Raw genomic sequence first — 21,306 nt, 5'->3', positions numbered from 1 at the left:
GAGTAAGGCTGACTTGTGTCAAGTGACTCAGGGGGAGCAAACCAAGAAGGCTTTGCTGGAGAAAGGGGAGGGAGGAGCAGAATTGAGTGTGAGAGCAAAGGAAATCCTGTGGTTTGTGAAGAGCAAAGGGAGTCACATCATTTCCAGGAGCTGTAGAGCTGGGCTGGCTTTTTTTAAGGGTGAGCTGAGAACGATTTGAATTGCTTGGAAGTTGCATCAGTGGGCCCAAATGTTACCAATTATTGCAGAATTAAAATGAACATCCTCAGTGATTTAACTTGTAAATCCGTGGGATTTGAGGAAGCTGGGGTGTGTTGGTGCTAGAGAAGCCTGCAGGCAATTGTTGTGAAAATCCACTCTTTTTTTTTTTTCCTCCTTAGGATTTTCCAAAGTAATATATGGTACTAACTCTCCATAATATATATATTTTTTTTAAGCCGTACAAACCACCTTCTGTATGGAAACAGAGCTCTTTGTTTCATTCTCACAGGAGACTACGAGTAAGTAACCCCTTTGTCATCTGAAATGTGGTGATCTGCACTTCAAAATAGGCACCCTGAATAAGAAAAAGAGTATTTTTAAAGCTGACATATAGAGTTATTCGTGACTCTGTGATTAAAGTTATATGTGATTATAGTTATATGTGACTGTAGTTATTTGTCACTAGAGCTGCCCCATCCCTGGAAGTGTCCAAGGCCAGGTTGGAGCAGCCTGGGATAGTGGAAGGTGTCCCTGCCCATGACAAGAGGTTGGAACTGGGTGATCTTTAAGGTCCCTTCCAACCCAACCCATTCCATGGGTTTATTCCATTTTATTCCCTTGGTATTTTCACAGTGCCTTGGACACCAGCCTGTAGATTTTTCTGAATTGCAAATAATAAATTCCTCTTCTTTTCCCCCTCCCTTCCCCAAGGAGAGCTGTTGTTGATGGGAAAAGAGCCACTGTTTTGAAGCCTGATTGGCCAAAGGTCAGTTCCACATTTCAAAAAAGGAAATCTTGTTTCAAAATTGCCTTTTGTTGGTGTTGTAAAGCAAGATGAGAACCCAGGGATGTCTTCTAATGACAGAAGACTCCAAAGGACTGAGAGTTCTGCCTCAGTCAGTCAAGTACACAGTTTGTATATTTATATTACAAGCACGTCAAATTAACATTTTTAAGTGTTGTTACGAGGTGTTCTGCCTCTTTAAAGGCAGAAGAAAATGTTTATTTTGTCGTGCACAGCTGTGTTATCACCTATTTAAAAGGAATATATGTAGCCCTTGCAATAAAAAAACCCCCTGATTAATGTATTTCCCAATGTTCTTGGCCTGAAGAAGAGTAAATAAGGGATGAAAAGCAGCTGTTGAGATCAGGGGAAAGTGCAAATTTGCTCTTTCCCAAAGCCAGAGGTTACAAGCTGCTCCCAGCTGAAAAGTGAATATTCATGGTTTGAGAGCAGTTAGACACAATTTCACTTTGTTTTGTCTTCTGAAGCTGGTTTGGGTGTAATTTTTTTTTTCTCTTTTGCCTTACCTGTGTGAATGAAAAGCTTGAAATCCCAACTCCTGTCCATGTAGGGTCACCACCACTACTGCAAGGCCCTGGCCCTGCTGGGGAGGCACGAGCAGGCTCTGGAGGCAAACGAGAGAGCTCAGGAGCTCTGCAGGGACGTCCCTGATGGGCTCAAGGAACTGGTTCAACAGCATCACAAGCTGAAAAGGACCTTAGAAGAAATTAATGGTAATTTCAAGATGTGCCTTGAACACAGCAGAATTCCTTTGGGGGGTGATTTTTCCTTTTAAACCATTTATTTATTTATTTATTTATTTATTTAGTTTTATTCCCCCTTCTGAAATTATTTATTTATTTATCTATTTATTTATTTATTTATTTATTTATCTATTTATTTATTTATTTATTTTTAATTCCCCCTTCTGAAATAAATTTATTTATTTATTTATTTATTTTTAATTCCCCCTTCTGAAATAATTTTATTTATTTATTTATTTATAATTCCCCCTTCTGAAATTATTTATTTATTTATTTATAATCCCCCCTTCTGAAATAATTTTCCACAGGTACTAAACAACGCAAACAGAAGGCAAAGAAGTCTCTGCTTGAGAAAAAGTGAGCAACTGTCATGTTTTACCTTTTTTAATCAGCAGTATAATATTGATTAATAATATTGCTCAATATAGTATTGATATAATTAATATTAATAACAACATTAATAACACACTATATTAATTAATATTATAAATATTATTAATATTATAAGCAATATTAATAATATACTATAATACTATACTATAATACTATACTAAAATATAAAATATATTTTATATACTTAATAAAATATATTATGTTTTATATATAATAAATACTATTATACTATACTATAATAAAATATGCTATACTATAATAATATTATACTAGAATAAATACAAAATAATAAGTAATAAAAGCAATAATGCTCAATGCTTGATATCATTTAAGTAATGCATAACAAAATTTAGGCAATATCTGTGATATCTCTCAATAAATAAAAATGGAAGGATTAAATTTATAACAGCTGCAACCATCTTTCTAATAAACCTGATAGAGGGCTCCTAGGAACTAAATAAACTATCTTGGGCTGCACCCAAAGCAGCAGGTGGTTATTAATCAGCATTATTAATTATTTAGTTTTTAAAAATATATAAATGTAATTCAATTCCTGTCCCTTTTGTAGAAAACAGTACTTTTTTTTGTTGTTGTTGTTGCTGTATTTTTGCACAGCTTCAGGCTGTGCAATTTGAAGGTATAAAAAAATCAAATATCAAATCAAAATATCAAATCTTTTAAATATGCTTATGGAGTTGCACTTCTGTGAGGGGCAGACTCATTGTATTAAACCCTTTTTTTTTATGTTACATGTATGGCAGAATAGGAATAAGAGTTCTCTCTTTTTATGTATCAGAGACTGCAGTTCTTCAAAACCTCACAGAGTAACCTCTCAGGAACAAAAAGAATTAGAAAAGATCAGAAAGAGAACTCAGGCTGATCCTAAAGGTCCTCAAAAACACGATCCCAAGGTGAGTTATGCTGGAATTACAGGATTAACAGTGCCTTGATTTTTTTTTTCCACCAGCCTGGAACGTGTTATTCAGTGCTGCGGCTGGAATTTTGCAGTTTTTTAACAATTGTGCACTTTCCCTGTGGTATTTGACTGCGAGGTCTGCGCTCAGAACTTGGGGTTTCAAGGAGGTGGTTGCTGAAGATGTCCTGTCTTTTACACTAATTGTTAATTTAAAGAGACATTTGTACTCTCTCTGATTATTTTTAAGATAATAAATTGTCATAATTGAGCCTACGAAGCAGGTCATTAAAAATAAGCCACCTAATGTAGAAAATGGTGATAAATAATGTGGATTAATAGCAAGGCCCAAACAATTCAACACACACACGTGAAAAAACCTCTGTTTTTTTCTCCAGGAGAAGTGGGCAGGGACTTGATGACGTGTGAGTGGGGAAAACGAAACCCAAGTGGGAGGGCAAAGGGCAGGAAATGAAAGCTGGAGCCTGTTGGCAGAGAAAACAAGCTGCAGAAAGCACCAGAAGGGCTTAAAGTGCTTTAGGATTTTTATTTTTTTTTTTTTTTTTTTTTTTTTAATTGCCTCACAAGAACTTTCATCTGCTTTCATGCCAGGAAAACCTTTGTGATGTAGGTCTGTAAACTTGTCTTCCTTCAGGATGAGCATTTCTGTGAGAAAGGCTGGTGTTTGTCAGGCTAGTAGATAATATAAATTGATACAAATTTGGGGGGTAAATCTGAACTGTACAACTGCACTTTGATTAATGAAATGATTTTTCTTTTACCTCTTGGTTGGGGACATAATATAGCATTTTATTATTGGGATTTCTCTGTTTCAATGCTGGTTGTTGAGGTTTTTTCCCTTTGTTTAAATTCAGTGAGTGAGACTGATCTGGGTTTTGTTCTCTGATGTATTTGCCATTAGATGACTGACACCCAAAGACCAGAAAGCAAAGTTTCCACGCTGGAGTTGCCACAAAGTGAGTTTATTTTTATTATTTGTCAAGTCTGAGTCGTTTCTTCCTCTGCTATTGCCATAACTACTACTCCAAAGAGCATCTGATGTTATTTTCACAACAGGAAGAGATCGTGTTTCACGTCTTTTCCTGTTACTCAGATCCTTCTTCTCTTCTGTATTTCTGTCCTAATTCCCTCGTGCTTTTGTAGTTTGAATCTCCTTGATGTGGCTGAATTCAAAATCGAAACTGGAACTGAAAAGTGAAAACTGAGTCACAGGCTAGGAATGCTTTCCCTCCTCCTGAGGCAGGTTTGGGATCTGAAGGGATCTAAATTTAAGAGGAGTGTGTGGGTAGTTTCAATATTTACAATTCATTTGTGATGGCTAAAGCTCCGTGTAGATCCATGAGAAAACAAGTCTGCAGTTGGAGAGGGAAAATATTTGTCAGAGCAGATTTTTTGCTGTAGAGTTAAAGTTGGTGTGATTTATCATTTAGTTTTGTTTTTTTTCATGAATAAATCATTTTATGGAGAGAATTCCAACCCCCCAAAACTCCCACAGTGCCAGAGTTTCACTTTTCTGGAGTGAAAGTGAAGTGCAAGAGGTTCTGAGCTTCAAAGTGAAATCTTGTCCTAAATTTTTAGTTAGGAAATAAAAGGTTTTTTTATCACCTGCTCTGAAGTCTTTGGTGCCTGCCTGTGCTGTTCTCTGGGCTTGGCAAACTGAAATTCTCACCTGAAGAGGTGCCAAAATGCAGAGCACTTGAAAATTTGATTTTTAGGAAACCATTGAAGATGGTTTAAATATAATATTCAAAATGAGCAGTAGGAGAAGTGATCTTGCTCTTGTGGGCTTTGGCTGCCCCTGGATCCCCTGGAAGTGTCCAAGGCCAGGTTGGACAGGGCTTGGAGCATCCTGGGCTGGTGGAAAGTGTCCCTGCCCATGGCAGGGGGTGGCACTGGGTGATATTAAATGTTCCTTCCAAACCAAACCACTCTGTGATTCTGTGGCTCTGTGAAGAAACCACGGAAGTGTTTAAGGAATTTGATGCAAAAAGCTTAAATTGGGGAAGGTTCTTAGAAAGGGGAAGTCAAGCTCTGGAAGACAAACCTGTTTTGGGGAACTGCTCGTGGATGGTGCCAAGCAGCAAAACGCGAGATGGCACAGGGGAATTTTGGGGGGAGTTTGGAGGAAGTGACAAGTGAATCCAGGCATTTTGCTGAGCAAGAAGGTGTGGTCTGAATGCTGATGGAACCTGAGAATGTGTTATAAAACAGAGGTTTGTTGAGGCAGTGGAAGAGATGAGCAGCAAAGCGCCTGTGGCGGGACCCACCCAGTCAGTGATAACCACGGGATTATAAGGGATTCCCTGGCTCCAGGGAACTCCAGGGACATTTGGAGTTCTGCTCACCTGGCAGCAAGACCAAATCATGCCAATGTCTTTGGAATGTGGTAAGAGAGAGATCTGTGCATCCCCTTGGCTCCACCAGCAATATGGAGGTTTGGGAGAACTCCCTTTGCTTTTCTAAATTCCTTCTCCAGGAGGAGTCTGGGGGCAGTTGGATCCAACCTTAGTGACAGACCTGGACAATAGTTTATGTCTCAGGGTTTATAGAGGTGTAATTGGTCCTTTATACAACTTTGTCCCTCAGGATTAAGGATGGCAAACTAGATATATTTGTATATAAATCCTATATTTCAGTTGATGGTGATGATGGTTAGACTAAAGGACTTGAATCAGAGCTATCTGCTACACACTATAAATGGTTGTAACTGCTATTTTTTATTAAATCAATAAAAGCTAGCTAATAATTAAAATTTTCAGCCTGGAGAAGAGAAGGCTCCAGGGAGACCTTAAAGACCCCTTCCAGTGCCTAAAAGGGGGCTTAACAGAAAGCTGGAGAGGGACTTTCCATAAAGGCAGGGCCAGATGACATATTTTGTTGACAAATACCTGGTGAGGCAGGTTTTTGGACCTTCCCTGCCCTCCTGCTGTGTGTTCTCTGGCCACTTGTACCAGAGAGCCTCAGCTGCTTGACCAGTAGCTATTAATTCTTGGGCTGTCTCCAACCAGGTTATTCCTGGTGGAGCACCCCTTCTTCTAGGTCTGGGGGTTGCCTTTAGCATAAACTTTTAGTGCATCAGGCAGGCCTTGGGTTAAGACTGGAAATCTCTGTGGATCAGCCTCGAGTTCCATTGGGGAATTTTGTTGTGGGTCTGATAATTTTGTGTGAGTTAATTGGAGACGTGGGTTTTTTCGTACACTTTTTACAATGTGGCCAGTTGTGGGTGTTTTAATCGTGTGAGGATCTCCCCTTTCTCTAGGGTCTAACCCTCCTCCTGCCCAGTAGGCAGCTCTTTGGGTCAGGGACCACAGGGCTCAGTTATCCTCTGGATAACTTTGCTTAAGCTCTTCCAGTTCCCCGGAGGGGTACAGGGATTTGTTATCATCCACCGGTCTAGGATATTTTAAATTGATGTCCCGAAGTTCACAGTTTTTCATTTCTAGTGCCTTTTTAAGCCTTTTAATTTTTTTCTTCCTCATCTTGCAGGACTGATCAAAATAACAAATTAATTTCCCTCTCCCCCCAACTGCCTCACGCTCAGCAGTCAAACTGCAAGTGTTCTTTTTCTAATTGCTCCTGTAATGCCTTCATTGACTCTTGAAGAGGTCTTATCACTTCACCTGTAGATTTCTGAATAGCCTCTTTTTCTAGCTGGTCCTGCAAAGCTCTCATTGACTCTTGGAAAGATCTTATCACCTCACTTACAGATTTCTGAATAGCCAGTCCTTCCTTTCACACTGTTCTAAGGACAACGCCTAAAACAGCACCTACAAAAAGTAGCCCTAAACCAAGGACAGACATCAGGAGGGAATAATCCCCACATAACTCACCCTGGGGTGTCATTCCTTTTGACTCAGTCATTAACCCAGGTTAATGTCTTTCTTCCCCTTAACCCTCTGAGGGCCGGCTTGACTCTCTCCTGGAAAACCTTTTGACAGGCCCAGGTACCAGAGAACCTTTCAACAGGTCTAGACCACACCAGGAAAGCTTTCAACAGGTCTGATGTGCCCGGGTCACACCGAGAGGAGAAAAATTCTCGCTGTAATTTTACAACGAGGGGACAGTCACCATTTGACTCGCCCTCAGTATCAGTTTTGGACTACACCGATTACTCCACCACATCCAAAGGATCCTGTCCATGATGCCAAAAATGTTATGACCCGCCCCAGAAAAAGGGGAGGGGGGGTAACCCAGGTTCTTATCAATAATTCCCTTGGGGTGGATTAGAGTGAAACGACGCTGAATAATTGGTGTCTGAAAACATATATAGGTAGGGTTTATTTTAGCAATTTTGTTTTAACGGGTATGTTAGCATTTTGGGTGTTGTCATCTGTATTATCTATCACAGGGATAACCCCTGGGGGGGAAAATGCATAAGGGAGAGAAAGGAAAGACAGGATAAGGGTAAGGGAAAGAAAAGCTGAGGGTGGAAAGATGTCTATAGGCACTGCCCACGGGGTCCAGCAATGGAACTTGGTAGTTGCAGCTTCCGTGTCTGTGAGTTGAAGTGGTGGCCTTGATCCATTGGGGGTGAAGGAGGGAAGCCCCCACACTCCAAGAAGTTATGAGTTATTATATCCATGGACAGTGTCCCAGGCCATGCCACGAGCTTCCAACATCTGTGTCAGATCTGTGTCCAGTTCTGGGCCCTCAGCTCAGGAAGGACATGGAGGGGCTGGAGCAGGTGCAGAGGAGAGCAACGAGGCTGGGGAAGGGACTGGAGCACAAGTGCTGTGAGGAGAGGCTGAGGGAGCTGGGGCTGTTCAGCCTGGAGAAGAGGAGGCTCAGGGGAGACCTCCTCACTCTCTGCAACTCCCTGACAGGAGGGGGGAGCCAGGGGGGGGTTGGTCTCTTTTCCCAGGCAACCATCAACAAGACAAGAGGGCTGGGGCTTCAGCTGTGCCAGGGGAGGTTTAGGTTGGATATTAGGAAGAATTTCTTTGCAGAGAGGGTGCTCAGCCATTGGAATGGGCTGCCCAGGGGAAGTGGTGGATTCTCTGTCCCTGGAGGTGTTTAAGGACAGACTGGATGTGGCATCAGTGCCATGGGCTGGGAACCACAGCGGGGTTGGATCAAGGGTTGGACTTGATGATCTCTGAGGTCCCTTCCAACCCAGCTGATTCTATGATCTCCTGGGTCTGGGCTGAGTTTCCCTGAGGAGTCTGGCAAAAGGGTTTTTCCCACCTTTCAAGATTATCAGAGAGGCAGGGATGGGCTTCCATGGGCCATCAGAGGTCTAATGCAAAAGCCCTACAGAAGCCTGCTAAAGTCCCTTGGCAATCCTAGAATGCATAAATCATGAACTGTTCCAGTCTCTGTCAGCAGGTGGTGGTGGGACAGGGGGGGATTGGCCTCGAGCTGGAGCAGGGCAGGGTTGGGTTGGATATTGGGAATAAATTCTTCCCTGTGTGGATGGCGATGCTCCGGAACAGGTCACCCAGAGAGGCTGGAGGAGGGGCAGCGTGGCAGAAGGGATGGTTGGATTTTGGAGGAACTGGGGAGGGAAGAGGGATCATAAAAGGCAGGATGTTGAGAGAGAACCGACACCTCCTGGCTCAAGAAGAGATCAGAGGTCTGTGAGATGCGTTCAGTGTGGTGATTTCATCAAACTCCTGCGCGTTCCGCGTTTGGTTTTCTTTTTTCTTTTTTTTTTTTTTTTTTTACTTTCATTGCTTTATTTTCATTTTCTGTTTTTCCTTTCTCCTCCCCGTCGTTATGGGGAACAAAACACTTGATTTGAAGGGAGGAGTCAGGCTCCCAGGGACTGGCTGATCCCAGTCTGCTGCGGGTGGGAAGGAACAGCCTTTTTTTTTTCTTTTTTTTTTCTTCTTTGCCTTTTGTTCACTTAAAGGAGTTCACTTGCAGGAGTTTTAATGGAAGGGAACTTAATGTCACATTATCCTGTTTTAAAGTTACTGCTTTTTTTAACTCATTTTTCAGTTTATTTGGTACTTTCTGTCTTCATGACGTGTCTTTTTGAGCATGTGTATATTTTTGTCAAGTATCTCTGGTCCCTCCTAATGGAAAGTTCTAGTGAAAGTAATACAACTAATATTTTTAAATGTTTATGGGGTAAGTAAATCATGTTTGCTGTTGAATTGATATATCTCCTTAAGTGTTTTAGCTGTAAGTCATCAGGATTTGCTTGTTACCTTTTATTTAGAAGTTTTTCACTTAAAGTAGGATTTAAGTTGGGTGGTCTGTGGGAAGAGTTGTTTCTGTGGGAAATGTTTCTGAAATAATTTTAGTTGAATGGCATTTAAAATCAGACCATTCAAGGAAAAAATAGGGTTGATTAATTTCTTCTTTTGATGGTGAGATGGTTTCTTTTACCCCCATGAAGATTTTGCTGTGAATGATAGATTGGTTCCTTATGTATAATGAAGAAAAAAGTGATAAATCTCTATCTGTAAATGGTTAAATGATGATATGCTGGAAGTGTTTCCTGGCTTGCAAAAGGATTATTGTTTTCCACCTTTTAAATATCTCTATTATGAGGAATTTCTGGTGATTATTAGTGTAGCTTTGGAGTTTTAGTGTGTCTGAACTGTTTCAACAGACACCTCTTGGAGAAACGGTTCACAGAATTAAGTCTGGACATGTTCAGTCTTTGTGAGCCTTGAGTTTTGTTCTGATTCATTGAAATTTTATGTCATTAAGTTGTTTTTAATGAGCAATGACTACTGGCACGAGGTATTTAAGTGTGCATACATTTGATTTAACTTGAGGAATGGGTTGTGTGAGACATCCCTCTGGCTGGAGGGAGGTCCCTCAAATGGGTGGATTTGTGCTTTTCCACGGTGTCTTCCAGGATTTTGTACCTAATGGTATAAAATACTTCTCTGAGGATCATAAAATAAGCATTTTTTTAAGTACAGACAGTCGCTAAAACTTTATGTGTAAAATTAATAACTCCTTTTTTCACATTGGAGTTTCTGGTAGTTCGGCAGAAGCCTAAAAATGAATCAAGCAAGATTTAAGGGTTTAGGGAGCTGCACCTCATTTTTGGGTTCCAGGGCTTGAAAAGCTTCAATCCAGACTGGTATCTGTGTTGGCTGTGTCCAATATGAGGAATATATGAAATCGAAATTAAAAGGAAATAAAGTTTAGCTGTGTTAATTTAGCTACGTTAAGTGTGACTTTGCAAAATGTAAAACTGCTTAAAAGTTTCTGCCCAAACTGTGGGCAAATTAAGATAAAAATAGCTCAGGGAACAGGGAAGGCTTTTTTAGCACGTAGAGAGGGGTGGGGAACCTAAAAGTGCTTGAAATGATAAAACTCTATAATGGTGAGAATAGGAGGTAAAACTAAGTGTCTGTTTAGATAAGGCAGACTGCAAAAAGAGTGTGTGTATAGATAATTTTAAACTTGCTCCTGTATAAAAAGCTGTGGTATTCCTTTGCTCAGTGGAGTGCACTGGGGGAAAACATCTGTGGGGTTTTAATTCCGTGGGAAAGAGTGGAGAGAGGATTTTGCAGTTGCTGGTGTGGCTTCCTGGGTGTGACCATCACAATAAAGAATTAAGCCCTGTTTTCTACCTTGTTGCTCAGGAACTGTTTGCTCAGCAACTGTTCAGTGACAGCATTGAATCCCCGAAGCTGTGAAGCATAAATTCGGGTTCAGGTCTTGTGTAAATTCAGTGTCAGGTCTTGGATGTGAAGTTCCAGGGTTGGAGATGGAGCTGCATCACGAGATCGCCCCTTTCTTGTCCTTGGGATCCAGTATTTCCAAATGTATTTCCATATATTTGCATTTCTGAGATTGGCAGGGGTTGGACTTGACTTCAGCTCTGGAGTTTTGAAGTTGCAAACTTCTTCCTGCGGAATTCCCCCCGGTGGAACTTGAACTTCCAAGAGGGATCTGTTATTCCCTGCAAAAATTTTGATTTCTGACTAATAAGGACTAATTCAACTCTAGTTCTGTAGAACAGGCTGATTTCTTTAGCCTGGAGTTTAATAGTTATAATATAATATTGTGGAGTCAGATCAGATCTTGCAGAACTTTAAGATTCTTCTGTTTGTTTGAAATATCTTTCCCCTTTATGGGATTAATAAAATCCTACACTATTTAAAAAAAATATCAAATTCATAGGATAATAATCAGGGGTGGCTTTTTGAAAAACTTGTTGGTTGTCTCAGTTTTCGATATTGTAAATTTTTAACATCTGTTTATAAAGGAAAATGTGAGTTCCAAGTGCCTTTTTTTTTTTTTCATATTTCAAGTGATGATCATCTTGTTTAAAATCCTTTTTTCTCGTTGCAGACCAAAGTCATCAAAACAAACGAAAGCAAAAACCCAAACCTGGTGACTCTGAAAAAATGAGGTAAAAAAAATGCTATTTATTTTGAAATTTATGCTTACTTTGAGTTATTTTATGTAGCACTTAGAAAGGACTTAATGTCTCTTGGACTTGCTGCTTTTTCTGTGTTTTTTCACATACTGGTAGCTGGGTGAAGTTCCCAAAATTCCAGTTTTCACAAAGAACCAGAGTTATAACTTGAAAATTAAATATATTCCCTAGCTGAATTGAATTTTAGTCAATGAATGACTTTTACTTAATCTTTAAGTTGTTTGCAACTTGAAATTTTCACTTAATTCAATAATTTCCCTTAAATCAATATCTAATTTCAAGCACATAAATACCCCTTGTAGGACATGCTGAATGTAAATGAGTGTGTTTGGTGGTTTAGGGCCAAAATTAAATTAGTTGAGATAAAAAGCACTGTAGATTTTTATGGGTAAAATTTATGCTTCCACCTGTTAGGAGATTTAAAACAGAAGTTTTGGCAAAAGAAATCCGTATTTCCAGTGATACTGGGGCCAAGGGGGAGCTGTGACTGCACTTTCTTCTTTTCTGCTTCTCCAGCTGGAGGTTTTTGGTTGTGTTTAGGGTGGTTATAAACACTTGGGGGTACAGCAGAACAAGGTATTTACTTTGAAATAGGAAAATTTCCATTAAATGATAATTTTTCAAGGCAGATTTCGCAGGTGGAAGAGTCCAAGCCTTTAGGAAAGGTTGGAGCTGAACCTGATTATTCCCAATCTTAATCTTAAATGTGACCACAAATTCAGCTGCTTTTTAATCTGTGTTTATTGCAGTACAATCCTGTTGTTTTCCCATAACTTTTGGAATGCCCCTTTAGCCAGGACAATGGAAACTTTGTCACTTTGTCAGTTTTATTTCACTGAACTGGATTTCTCCTTTCACTTGAAGGGGGGGAAGTGTTATAATTTCTTTTGGAACAAATCCTTCTTAAAGCAGCTGAACCATCTCCAAAATTGCTTCTCTCGTGGGGAAGATGAGCAGACCTGTAAAAATCACACTGTTGCTTGAAAGTAAGTTTATATTTAAAGGATGTTTATAACCTCTTGATGCCATTTTCCTGTTTTTTGTAGGGATCACCTTGATTTGAAGAGAGAGTCTAAGGCCATGGAAGATAAAGGCCCCTGTGCTGTGCCACAGGTAACTGGAAATTCAGTGGGATATGGCCTTAAATGTGAATTATTTGGTGCCTTTTAGTAACACTGTGAAAAATCTTGGTTTGTTGCTAAATTTAAGACTTTGTGCTGAGCATGACTTTGATCAGGAGGCAAAAATTCTGTGGTTACACTGATTTATTGCTGTCTTGTTGCTTCTCCTCCTGTAATTAGTGTAACAAAACTCAGTCTAGTCGTGGACTAACTAAGCTAAACCCACGAGTTTACAGCTCCCCTGGATGATAATTTGTAAGAAAAAGGACAAAAATTACTGGGAATGGCTCGGGGATTTATGATACCCCTCCCAAAGCTCTGACTGAAAACAGGTTTTCTTGTGTTTGATAAATATGTTTGGAAATAATCATGGAACATTTTGTTGGGTGGCTGCTTGAAACACTGTGCAATTCATATTTTGAGTGAGAATTTTCCTCCTCTGGTCCCACCAGCTGCCAAAATTCTTGGAAAGAGATCGTGGGAATGCACATAATTAATCATTTGATCTCTGTTAGTTTTGGGGGTGTAGACACCAAAAATCTCTACTCTGATTAATTACCTCACAAGACAAAACTGAATTCAGGAGAAGGTTCAAGTTCTACCTGCACTAAGACCTTTTATTTCCTTCAAAATACCTATTTTTGTTTTGCCAGTGCGTTACAAGTATCAAAAGGAGCGTTTTAATTGGCTTAATCAGCTTCTAATGTGGTGTAGCTTAACATCAAATTAATATAATTTGTCCTGTTTTATGACTACATACTCTTAACAGCATTAACTAGGAAATTAAAATAAGTGTTAATTATTTAGTGTCCCTGCTGGAAATCCCTGCAGACTCCAGGAAGTACCAATAGTGAAAACAAAATAACAAAATCACTCTGAAACCTTCTAGCAATGAACAGATTAACTGAGCTGGACAGAAAGTGTAGCAGAAGGAAACAGTTCTCAGGTTTTCCAAAGACGTTTGTGCACAAAATGGGGTGTAAAAGTGAGGAAAAAGCAGAAGTCTGGGTTGTGGTTTTGGTTTTTTTTTAATGTGTAAGCAAAATTAAAACGGTGCTTGAGCTAAACTTGAAGCTTTGTGGAGAGAAAAGGATCTAAACTTAGAAGAAAAACTGTTTGTTTTTTTTTTTTAATGGGATTAGCAGCAGTAGGTCCGTGGAAATCTAGAGATTTTAGAAGTAAAATTGTGGAATTGTGGTAAAACTGTAGGAAGTGGAGAGAATTTCCAGTTGTCTCTTGGATAAGTATTTTAGCAAATTGCTTGCTTTGACAAAATTAAAAAAAAAAGGGAAATACTGTTTTCCTTTGGACTTACTGCCTTCCTAAATATTGCAGATGGGTTTCAATACAGAAGATGTAAAAAACCCCAGGAACAAGGGATTTACAGCCTCCCTGGAGGAGTGTCCCAGTGATAAACCCACCCTTCTACCCACGTTGAGAGCTTTAGGTGCTGCAGAACGTGAGGTAAACTGGGAGAAATTATAATAATGGACCAGAATAATTCGAATTTGTGCATTCAACAGCCCGTTTCTCCTCTCTTCTCCCCACCAAAATAGTGTTTGTTGTCAAGTTGTTGGCTGCAGGGCCAAGTGTTTCACTGATGATTGTGCCAAGGAGCTTAGAAGTGAGAATAGAATTAAGATGAGAACAGAATTAAGATGAAAAGAAAATTAATATGAAAACAGTATTAAAATGAAAACAGAATTAAAATGAAAACAGAGTAGCACAGGGTGTATTTTTGGTGATCTTCAGCCTAAATGTGCATTTCTAAACACGACCTGAAAATATTTACTGACATAATGTGCTTTTAAAAAGTTTAAAAAAAAAAGGAAAATGCTGTTTTCTTGTGGGTTTACTGTCTCCCCAGGTGTTCCAGGTGGATTTTAATGCCTTGCCAGAAGGTGTTACATCCCTTGCTCGTGATGGTTGCACAGCCCTGATGGACCAGCAGTGTCACAGTGCAGAACAAGCCTTCTCACAGCTGCTCAGCATTCTGTATACTTCAGAATTTAGGGTAAACTCAGAGGAATAACTTGGTTTTTTTAGAGTAATTTTATTTAGAGTAATTACTTTAAGTAAGTTTAGATATTCAACACCCTGCTTCATTCTTTCCTTCCCTCAAAATTGTCTTTATTATTGAGTAGACCCCCCAGTAATTACATAGGATGTGTTTTTGATAATGTTCAACATAAGTGTGCATTTCTAGATGCAATGTAAAAAATGCTTACCAAAATTGTATTTTTTTTAGAGTAATATAAAGTACATTGACCAAATACTGTATTTTATAAAAAAAACACAGTCTGTTGGTGTTTGGACTTGATGATCTTAAAGGTCTTTTCCAGCCTAAATAATTCTGTGATTGTCAGATTAACCTTTATCCTTAATGATGTAGGGTGAAAGTGATTTTTATTCTTCAAGTTAGATAACTCTTTGATGGCAAATACTGTGAAATTTGGTGTCTGTGTATCTATATCCAATCAGATATTGACCCAATTGTCATCCTGGATTTCTTTAAATTAATATATAACAGTTTGCACAATGTTTTTGTTTGTGCTGCCACTATAATTTGACTTTTTTTTTTTTTTTTGCAGTGTCTGAATATTCATAAAATTAATTATGCCATAATCATCTATGGACATGCCACTGCCCTCCTGGGAATAGGACAACCTGAGGTAGGACATGAAGCCTGGTTTTATCTATTTTATATTGAAATACTACTTTTATTTCGACCTCTAGCTCAGGCAGCTGCCCATCCCTTTTTATCTCTTCCTAAGAGAGAGAAAATGGGTGGGGAAGGAAACCTGGTGACACAATTTGGAATTGTACACTGGGACCAGATTCTTAATGACTTTGGATAACTAAAGCTACCAAATAAAATGTCTTTTTTTAAGCTTTCAAATGAGATTCTGGTGTTAAGAAAGTAATTATTATATATATATTACATTATATATATACATATTATTACATATAATATATATCATCACATTTTATTGTTATATATTATTATAATATATATATAATTCATATATGATTATTATAATTGGTTTTTTTCTTCTACTTTGTAATGTGGGTCTGCACCAGTGTTTTTAAGACAAACATTCAGCTCCTAAAACAGGAAGACAGAGTTTGCTTTTTTTGTTCTGGAGAACACCAAAATACTTTGCTGTTTTCCAGAACCAAAGGCAAACTCTGGATTTGTTTTGGTTTGTTGTTTTGTTTTGTTTTGTTTTGTTTTCAAATTGGTTTGGGGTTTTCTTCCTGCAGTGTTTTATAATATTCAGTGTCTTAAAATGAATTTAAAAACCAATTTAAAAGCCATTTAATTTCATTCTTTCAGAGGGGGTCTGTGTTTACAGAATAAGTTTCTTTTTTTTTTTTAAAAGAAAAGGGGAAGCTTTTCCTGTGATCATAAGATTGTGTAATTCCATTTACTGTTCATAAGACTAATTAAAGAATAGGGCACCCTGACCCACTGTAATGGGGAAAAAAAAAGAGAGGAAAAGTGGAAAACTTATGGAAAAGCACCGTTTATTTGTGTCTTACATTTCTTTTGAAGGCATTGGCAAAAGCTGAAGACCAGTTTAAGAAAATAATTGAAGAATACCGAGAAGAAAGATGCTTTTGTTTGGCACACTATGGAATTGGGAGGGTTTACCTCAGGCAAAACAGGTTGGTGTGATGGAAAACTTCAAGATTTGGTAGGAGAAAAAAAAAATCCTTTCCTTTGAGGAACGAGGTGTGGTGGGGTTTTAACTATTCTGTGTCATAATCAGTGAATTCCTCCATCAGGCTGATTTTAGTGTCAATCACTGAATTCATCCATCAGGATGATTTATTACAACTTGGAGTTTGGTTTATTCCAACTTGGAGTTTGTTCCTGCCGAGGAACTCAAGGAAGCTGCAGAATAATCCAGCGGATTTGAGGGAACAGGGATAGGACTGACCAGCTCATCCCTGCAGTGGTGGTGGGAAGGGAGAGCTCTGTGGGAGAAGAACAAAAACCTTTGTGTTCTTGTGGAAAAAAATGTAGAGTAAAGAAAGCTTAACTTATCTGAGGCCTGGGGAGGCCGGAGAGTGGCCTTGGGCTGAGATAAGGGGCTGCCCCAGTGAGTCACCGCATTCCCTGGGACAGATAACAGGGATGTTTTCCTATTTTCCTGAGCCAAAACACCAGAGGGAGGTGAGGGGGAGTGTGAGGTGCAGAAACAGGGACAGTAACAAACTCAGAGAGCTGCTTCAACCCACGTATTCCTGGTAGGGTTTCTTCCCAGCATCCCCAAACCGGGAATCCCGGCTGTCGTGGTGCAGCTCCGTGTGGGGATTGCTGTGTGTAAAGCTTGGGTTGGGATTTTTGGTGCTCTGTGCGATCAAAATCCACCAGAGAGCTTGTGGTGGGGTGAGAGACCTTCATCCAGCTCTGCTCCCGCTCCCCCTCCTCATCAGGAGGTGGAAAAGCTCCGGGATTGAGATAAAGGCAGGGAGATGATCACTTGCTAATGAGCCACAGGCAAAGCAGACTCATCAACTTGTCCCTTAAAAATTTTGAGTTGAATGGTGGGGAAAAAATGTAGAATTACTAAAATCACCTTTCTCCTACCCCTCCTTTATCCCAGGCCCGACTTCACTCCCTCATTCCCTCCTCCTCTCCCTCCTCCTCCCCTGAGCAGCCCAGAGGGATGGGCCATGGGGGAGCTTTTTTCCCCTTACTCCCCACAGCCCTGCAGTGTGTTTTGTCCTTCCTTATCCCTGTTTTCCCTGAGGTGCTTTGCCTGAGGGGCTCTGCTGTTCCCTGTGGTGGGTTTGTTGTATCCAGCTGGATCTGGGGCAGCCCTGGCTTCTCCTCAGGGAATGGTCCCCACCTCCCTGCTCAGCTTTGCCATATAAAGCCAGTACAATGCCAAATTAAGTAAGTTTTGATATTAAACCTTAACCCCTCCTCGTGTGGAACATCTCAAAGCACTGGGCAGAGTGGGTTGGATGCTGAGAGGGGATTCCTGCTTCCCACTGTGGGGTGCAGTCTGTGTTCCAGGAGCTGTCTGCATCCCAATCCCATGGTTGTGGCTCTTCTTCCCTTGGCAGTTTTGACCCAAAAAGTTGCCTGCACAGGTGACAACACCTCTGGCCACCCAGCCTCCCCCAGGCAGGGCTGCTCCCATGTCTGCACTGCCTGAACTCAGGGAGAACCCCTCCCTGGCTGAGCAGGGTTGAAGGTCACTCCTGTGCACACACACACACAGGTCCTCACTCTGCATTCCTAAGCACTCCCACATTCGGGGATCCCTGGAATGTCAGCACAGGCTCTCAGTCTGCCTCGTATCCCTGCCTGGATGCTGAGCCCTTTACCTGGCTCACAGCTTGAATCTTTTATCCCAGGGAGTCCTTAACCAGGGAATTTAATGAACCAGGAGTTCTCTCACCCCACATACTCTCCGTTGCCGCTGTTTGCTGCTCGGATGATAAAATGAATCATCAGAGACTGTGTAGAAGTTGCTCACAGAGGATCTGACCAGTCTGTGCCTGTTTCCAACTCCAGATTTGCTCATGCACTCGATCAGTTCCTGAGATCAAAGCTGATGATTGATTTGAAGATTGTCCCGGGGGTGTTGACGTGGCCGGCGACAACTCGGGTCATCGAGGAGACACAGACAGAGAGTTTGCAGGTGTGTTTAACCTCCTCCTCCTTCTCCTCCTTTTCCTCCTCCCTGCCTCCCACTGCCCACATCCAAGACAGATGGGGGTGAAATGGAAATGTGGGAAGCGTCCCATTAACAGCATAAGGGCAGGAGCTCTGGGTCAGGCTCTGTGCTTGGGGATTTCTGTGGAATATGGTTCTGATCTGCTCCAAGTATTTCCTGATTTCTTCAGGGAAGAATTTCCTCGTGGAAAGGCAGGGAGGTGGTGGAGTGCCCATCCCTGGAGGTGCCCAAGGAAGAACTGGACGTGGCACTCAGTGCTCTGGGCTTGGGGGACAAGGTGGGGATGGGGCACAGGGTGGAGTCTGATCTTGGAGATCTTTTCCAGCCTCGATGATCCTGTGATGATGAGTGAACTCCTTTGTTGCACGTCACCAAACTTTCAAGTTGTGAATGGACAACACAATGCCAAAGAGAGCTGGTTAAAAATTGGAATTGGCAAAGATGTGAAGTGGAAAATGGCAGCAGAGGGGCCGTGTTGAAAACCAGACAGGGGGCTGGCACTGTGTCATTTTTGGTTGAGGCAAAACTCCCCCTTTGACTTGAAAATTGTGCCTCGTGGATGTGGCACCACGAGGGGCAGGAGCTGCCCTGCAGGGAGGCACTTTGACCCAGGAGAACTTTGGAGGTTGTTCAGTGTCTGAGCTTGGCTGGACCTGTTCAGTTTTGGGTGGAAGCAGCAGTTCTGTTGTTTCCTAAACAAAAACTGACCCGAGGATTTCTCAGAGACCCCCCCTCAGAAATCTGATCGCAGTGGTCTGGGACCTCTGGAGAGCATAATGCAAATATCTGGCAGGGTTTGCTAGAGGTCTGTTTGTTTTCAATGGTGTTTTATTACTCTGGACTCAATGCCAGCACTGTGGCACTTGCACTGACTCTACATAAATCCACTTCACATAAATCTGACTTTCCCTCAGAGAATATTCTGGGAGAGACCTCCTTGGCTCTACAAAGCTGTTCCTGGGATTGTACTTGATCCTGTAACCCAGATCCCAGATGAGACATACTCTGGGAAGCTTCAGAGCAAGACACTCCTTTTTTTATCCTATTATCTCAGTTAATCTGGCTCCTCTTTTTGGCAGTGGGACACTTCCTGCAGTTGGGATTGCTCAGGGTGTAAAACACAGGTCCAAGATAAACCTGCATTTTTTTTTATATGAGTACTCAGCTGACAGCACTTCAAACAAGCTCAGGAATATTTTGGCCATAAAAGGACAATTTTATGTCTTTCCACTTAGAAAAGAGTTGTTCCTCTGGTATTAGTCAGCTGCTTTTCCGAGGGAGCTTCGTGTCTGGCTGCAGAATTCCCCAGGAGCCTGTAAGTACACCCTGAGTTTTCCCTGATTTCCATGCAGTTTGCCTCACATCCCTTTTGTGTTTTTTTTTCTCAGATGGCTTTAAGGAATTGTATTGAGCAGTGCAAGTTCCCTCCAGAACCAGATGCTGTCTGTCGGTATCAGCAGTGCCACGGCCACTCCAAAATCCAAATATTTTTTACAGACCCAGACTTTAAGGTAAATTTTTGAGGGCAGAGGTGAATTTAAAAGGGTTTGAGGAGTAAAACTTCACGCTTGCATGGTTTCTGCCCCCTTCCCTGTCCCCTGCTGTCAAGCTGAGATGTTTATTTCTGTTATGCTTTTCCTTAAAAATGTTGAATTTGTCCCATTTCTCATTGTTAGGGTTTTATACGTGTTATTTGCTGTCAGCAGTGCAGGGTGGAGTTTCATATGAGCTGCTGGAAAAAGTTGAAAACAACGAGCTACAGTGATAAAAATGATAAGGTAAGAGCTTTGGCAGGCCACAGGCATCAAGTTTATATTATTGATATTATATTTTATTTACATTATACTTAACATAATTTTATAAACCACAGTATCAGCAGCCTGTGTGAAACGAAGGGAAATCAGGCAACATATGCAGTAATAAATGCATAAATACATATTCTGAAAATTGATTTTTTTTGAGTGTGAAGTTGGAGGAGAGGCTTTGGGAATAACAGGGACATGCCACAGAAATTCCTGAATTTTTTTATTCCTTTTTTTTTTTTTTAATTACCTCCAATTAAGAAACTGTGATTTGTGTAAGAGCACAGCTGGTGTCTGTGGATTTAAATCTCTTTGGTTTGTGTGTTTTCTCCCACAGGATTTCCTTAAGGAATTGTGTTTTACTCCCGACTGTAAAGGCCTTATTTCAAAAATCATTATTTTCAGTTCTTCTGGTGCAGTAAAATGTGAAGTAAGTACGTTCATATTTTACATGAAAGTAATCTTAAAAATGTTAAGGAGATAAAGTGAAGATGAGAATTTAACTGCACAAAAAAAATTAAGTTGTGCTGTCTTAACTGTGGGACCTGAGCATTATTCAGGAATATCAGTTCCCTGTGTTACCTTCCAACCTCTCTTTCCTGCTGATAAGGGTGCTCCATCCCAACTTAGAGCAGCAAAAGATAATTTTAATTAGACCTTCAGGAGGTTTATTTAGGCTTCCTTTTCTCTTTTGTAGTATTTTTACTGTTTTCCTAAGGTTTCTGGGGTTTGGGTGCAGCCACGTTGGCCTTTTAAACCCAAATTTAATTAATTCCTCATCCTTTCTTTTGGTAGTTTGAACTAAAAATCACAAAACCCAAGGGACCACCAAGGGCCTGTATTAAACAGAAATGTTCAAGGTAAGGTCTCTGCTGTTTTAAATCAATTTTTGAGAGTTGCTAAAAGAACACCAGTCCTTTGGAAAGACTGTTCTTGGCCTTTTGATAAACTAAAAAGGCTGGTAAAGTACATTATGATGCAATTATAAAGGCATTTAAATTGTCCCACAGAATTTACTGCCTGTACAACTTTGTGTAAATGCTTAAAAAGTGTAAATAAAACCTTTATATAATGTTGTTCCTTCAGTTATTGATGGACATCCCTTTGATATAACAGAGATTTTGGTCAGGTAAGGTTGTAAGTGATGCTGGGAGGAGAAACAAAATCAACTTTTAAAAATGAAAGAAAAGTTTAAAAATCAATGAAAAATTTAAAAAATTTAAAATTTAAATTTTAAACGTTTAAAGAACTCAAATGTTGG

General features: G+C 40.4%; 1 protein-coding gene across 4 annotated transcripts in view; it reads left to right on the top strand.

The window, feature by feature from the left end:
- Positions 1 to 21,306, top strand: part of TTC3 (tetratricopeptide repeat domain 3) — a 50,527-nt gene that overhangs the window by 9,074 nt on the left and 20,147 nt on the right. For 3 of the 4 annotated variants that reach the window (XM_064647091.1, XM_064647090.1, XM_064647093.1), the window contains exons 10-26: positions 438 to 500; positions 913 to 967; positions 1,557 to 1,719; positions 2,058 to 2,106; positions 2,939 to 3,053; positions 3,978 to 4,032; positions 11,339 to 11,399; positions 12,473 to 12,539; positions 13,883 to 14,011; positions 14,415 to 14,561; positions 15,139 to 15,219; positions 16,104 to 16,216; positions 18,081 to 18,207; positions 19,632 to 19,754; positions 19,920 to 20,021; positions 20,383 to 20,475; positions 20,841 to 20,905. In XM_064647091.1, coding sequence (XP_064503161.1) covers positions 438 to 500; positions 913 to 967; positions 1,557 to 1,719; positions 2,058 to 2,106; positions 2,939 to 3,053; positions 3,978 to 4,032; positions 11,339 to 11,399; positions 12,473 to 12,539; positions 13,883 to 14,011; positions 14,415 to 14,561; positions 15,139 to 15,219; positions 16,104 to 16,216; positions 18,081 to 18,207; positions 19,632 to 19,754; positions 19,920 to 20,021; positions 20,383 to 20,475; positions 20,841 to 20,905 — 1,608 coding nt within the window. The remainder of the gene's footprint in view (positions 1 to 437; positions 501 to 912; positions 968 to 1,556; positions 1,720 to 2,057; positions 2,107 to 2,938; positions 3,054 to 3,977; positions 4,033 to 11,338; positions 11,400 to 12,472; positions 12,540 to 13,882; positions 14,012 to 14,414; positions 14,562 to 15,138; positions 15,220 to 16,103; positions 16,217 to 18,080; positions 18,208 to 19,631; positions 19,755 to 19,919; positions 20,022 to 20,382; positions 20,476 to 20,840; positions 20,906 to 21,306) is intronic. The other variant, XM_064647092.1, reaches the window with a different exon arrangement.

This window comes from Pseudopipra pipra, chromosome 2 (assembly GCF_036250125.1).
Source record: "Pseudopipra pipra isolate bDixPip1 chromosome 2, bDixPip1.hap1, whole genome shotgun sequence".
NCBI classification, from domain to species: domain Eukaryota; kingdom Metazoa; phylum Chordata; class Aves; order Passeriformes; family Pipridae; genus Pseudopipra; species Pseudopipra pipra.
The sequence above is the reverse complement of the archived record's forward strand: the minus strand, read 5'-3'. Positions and strand labels throughout refer to the sequence as shown.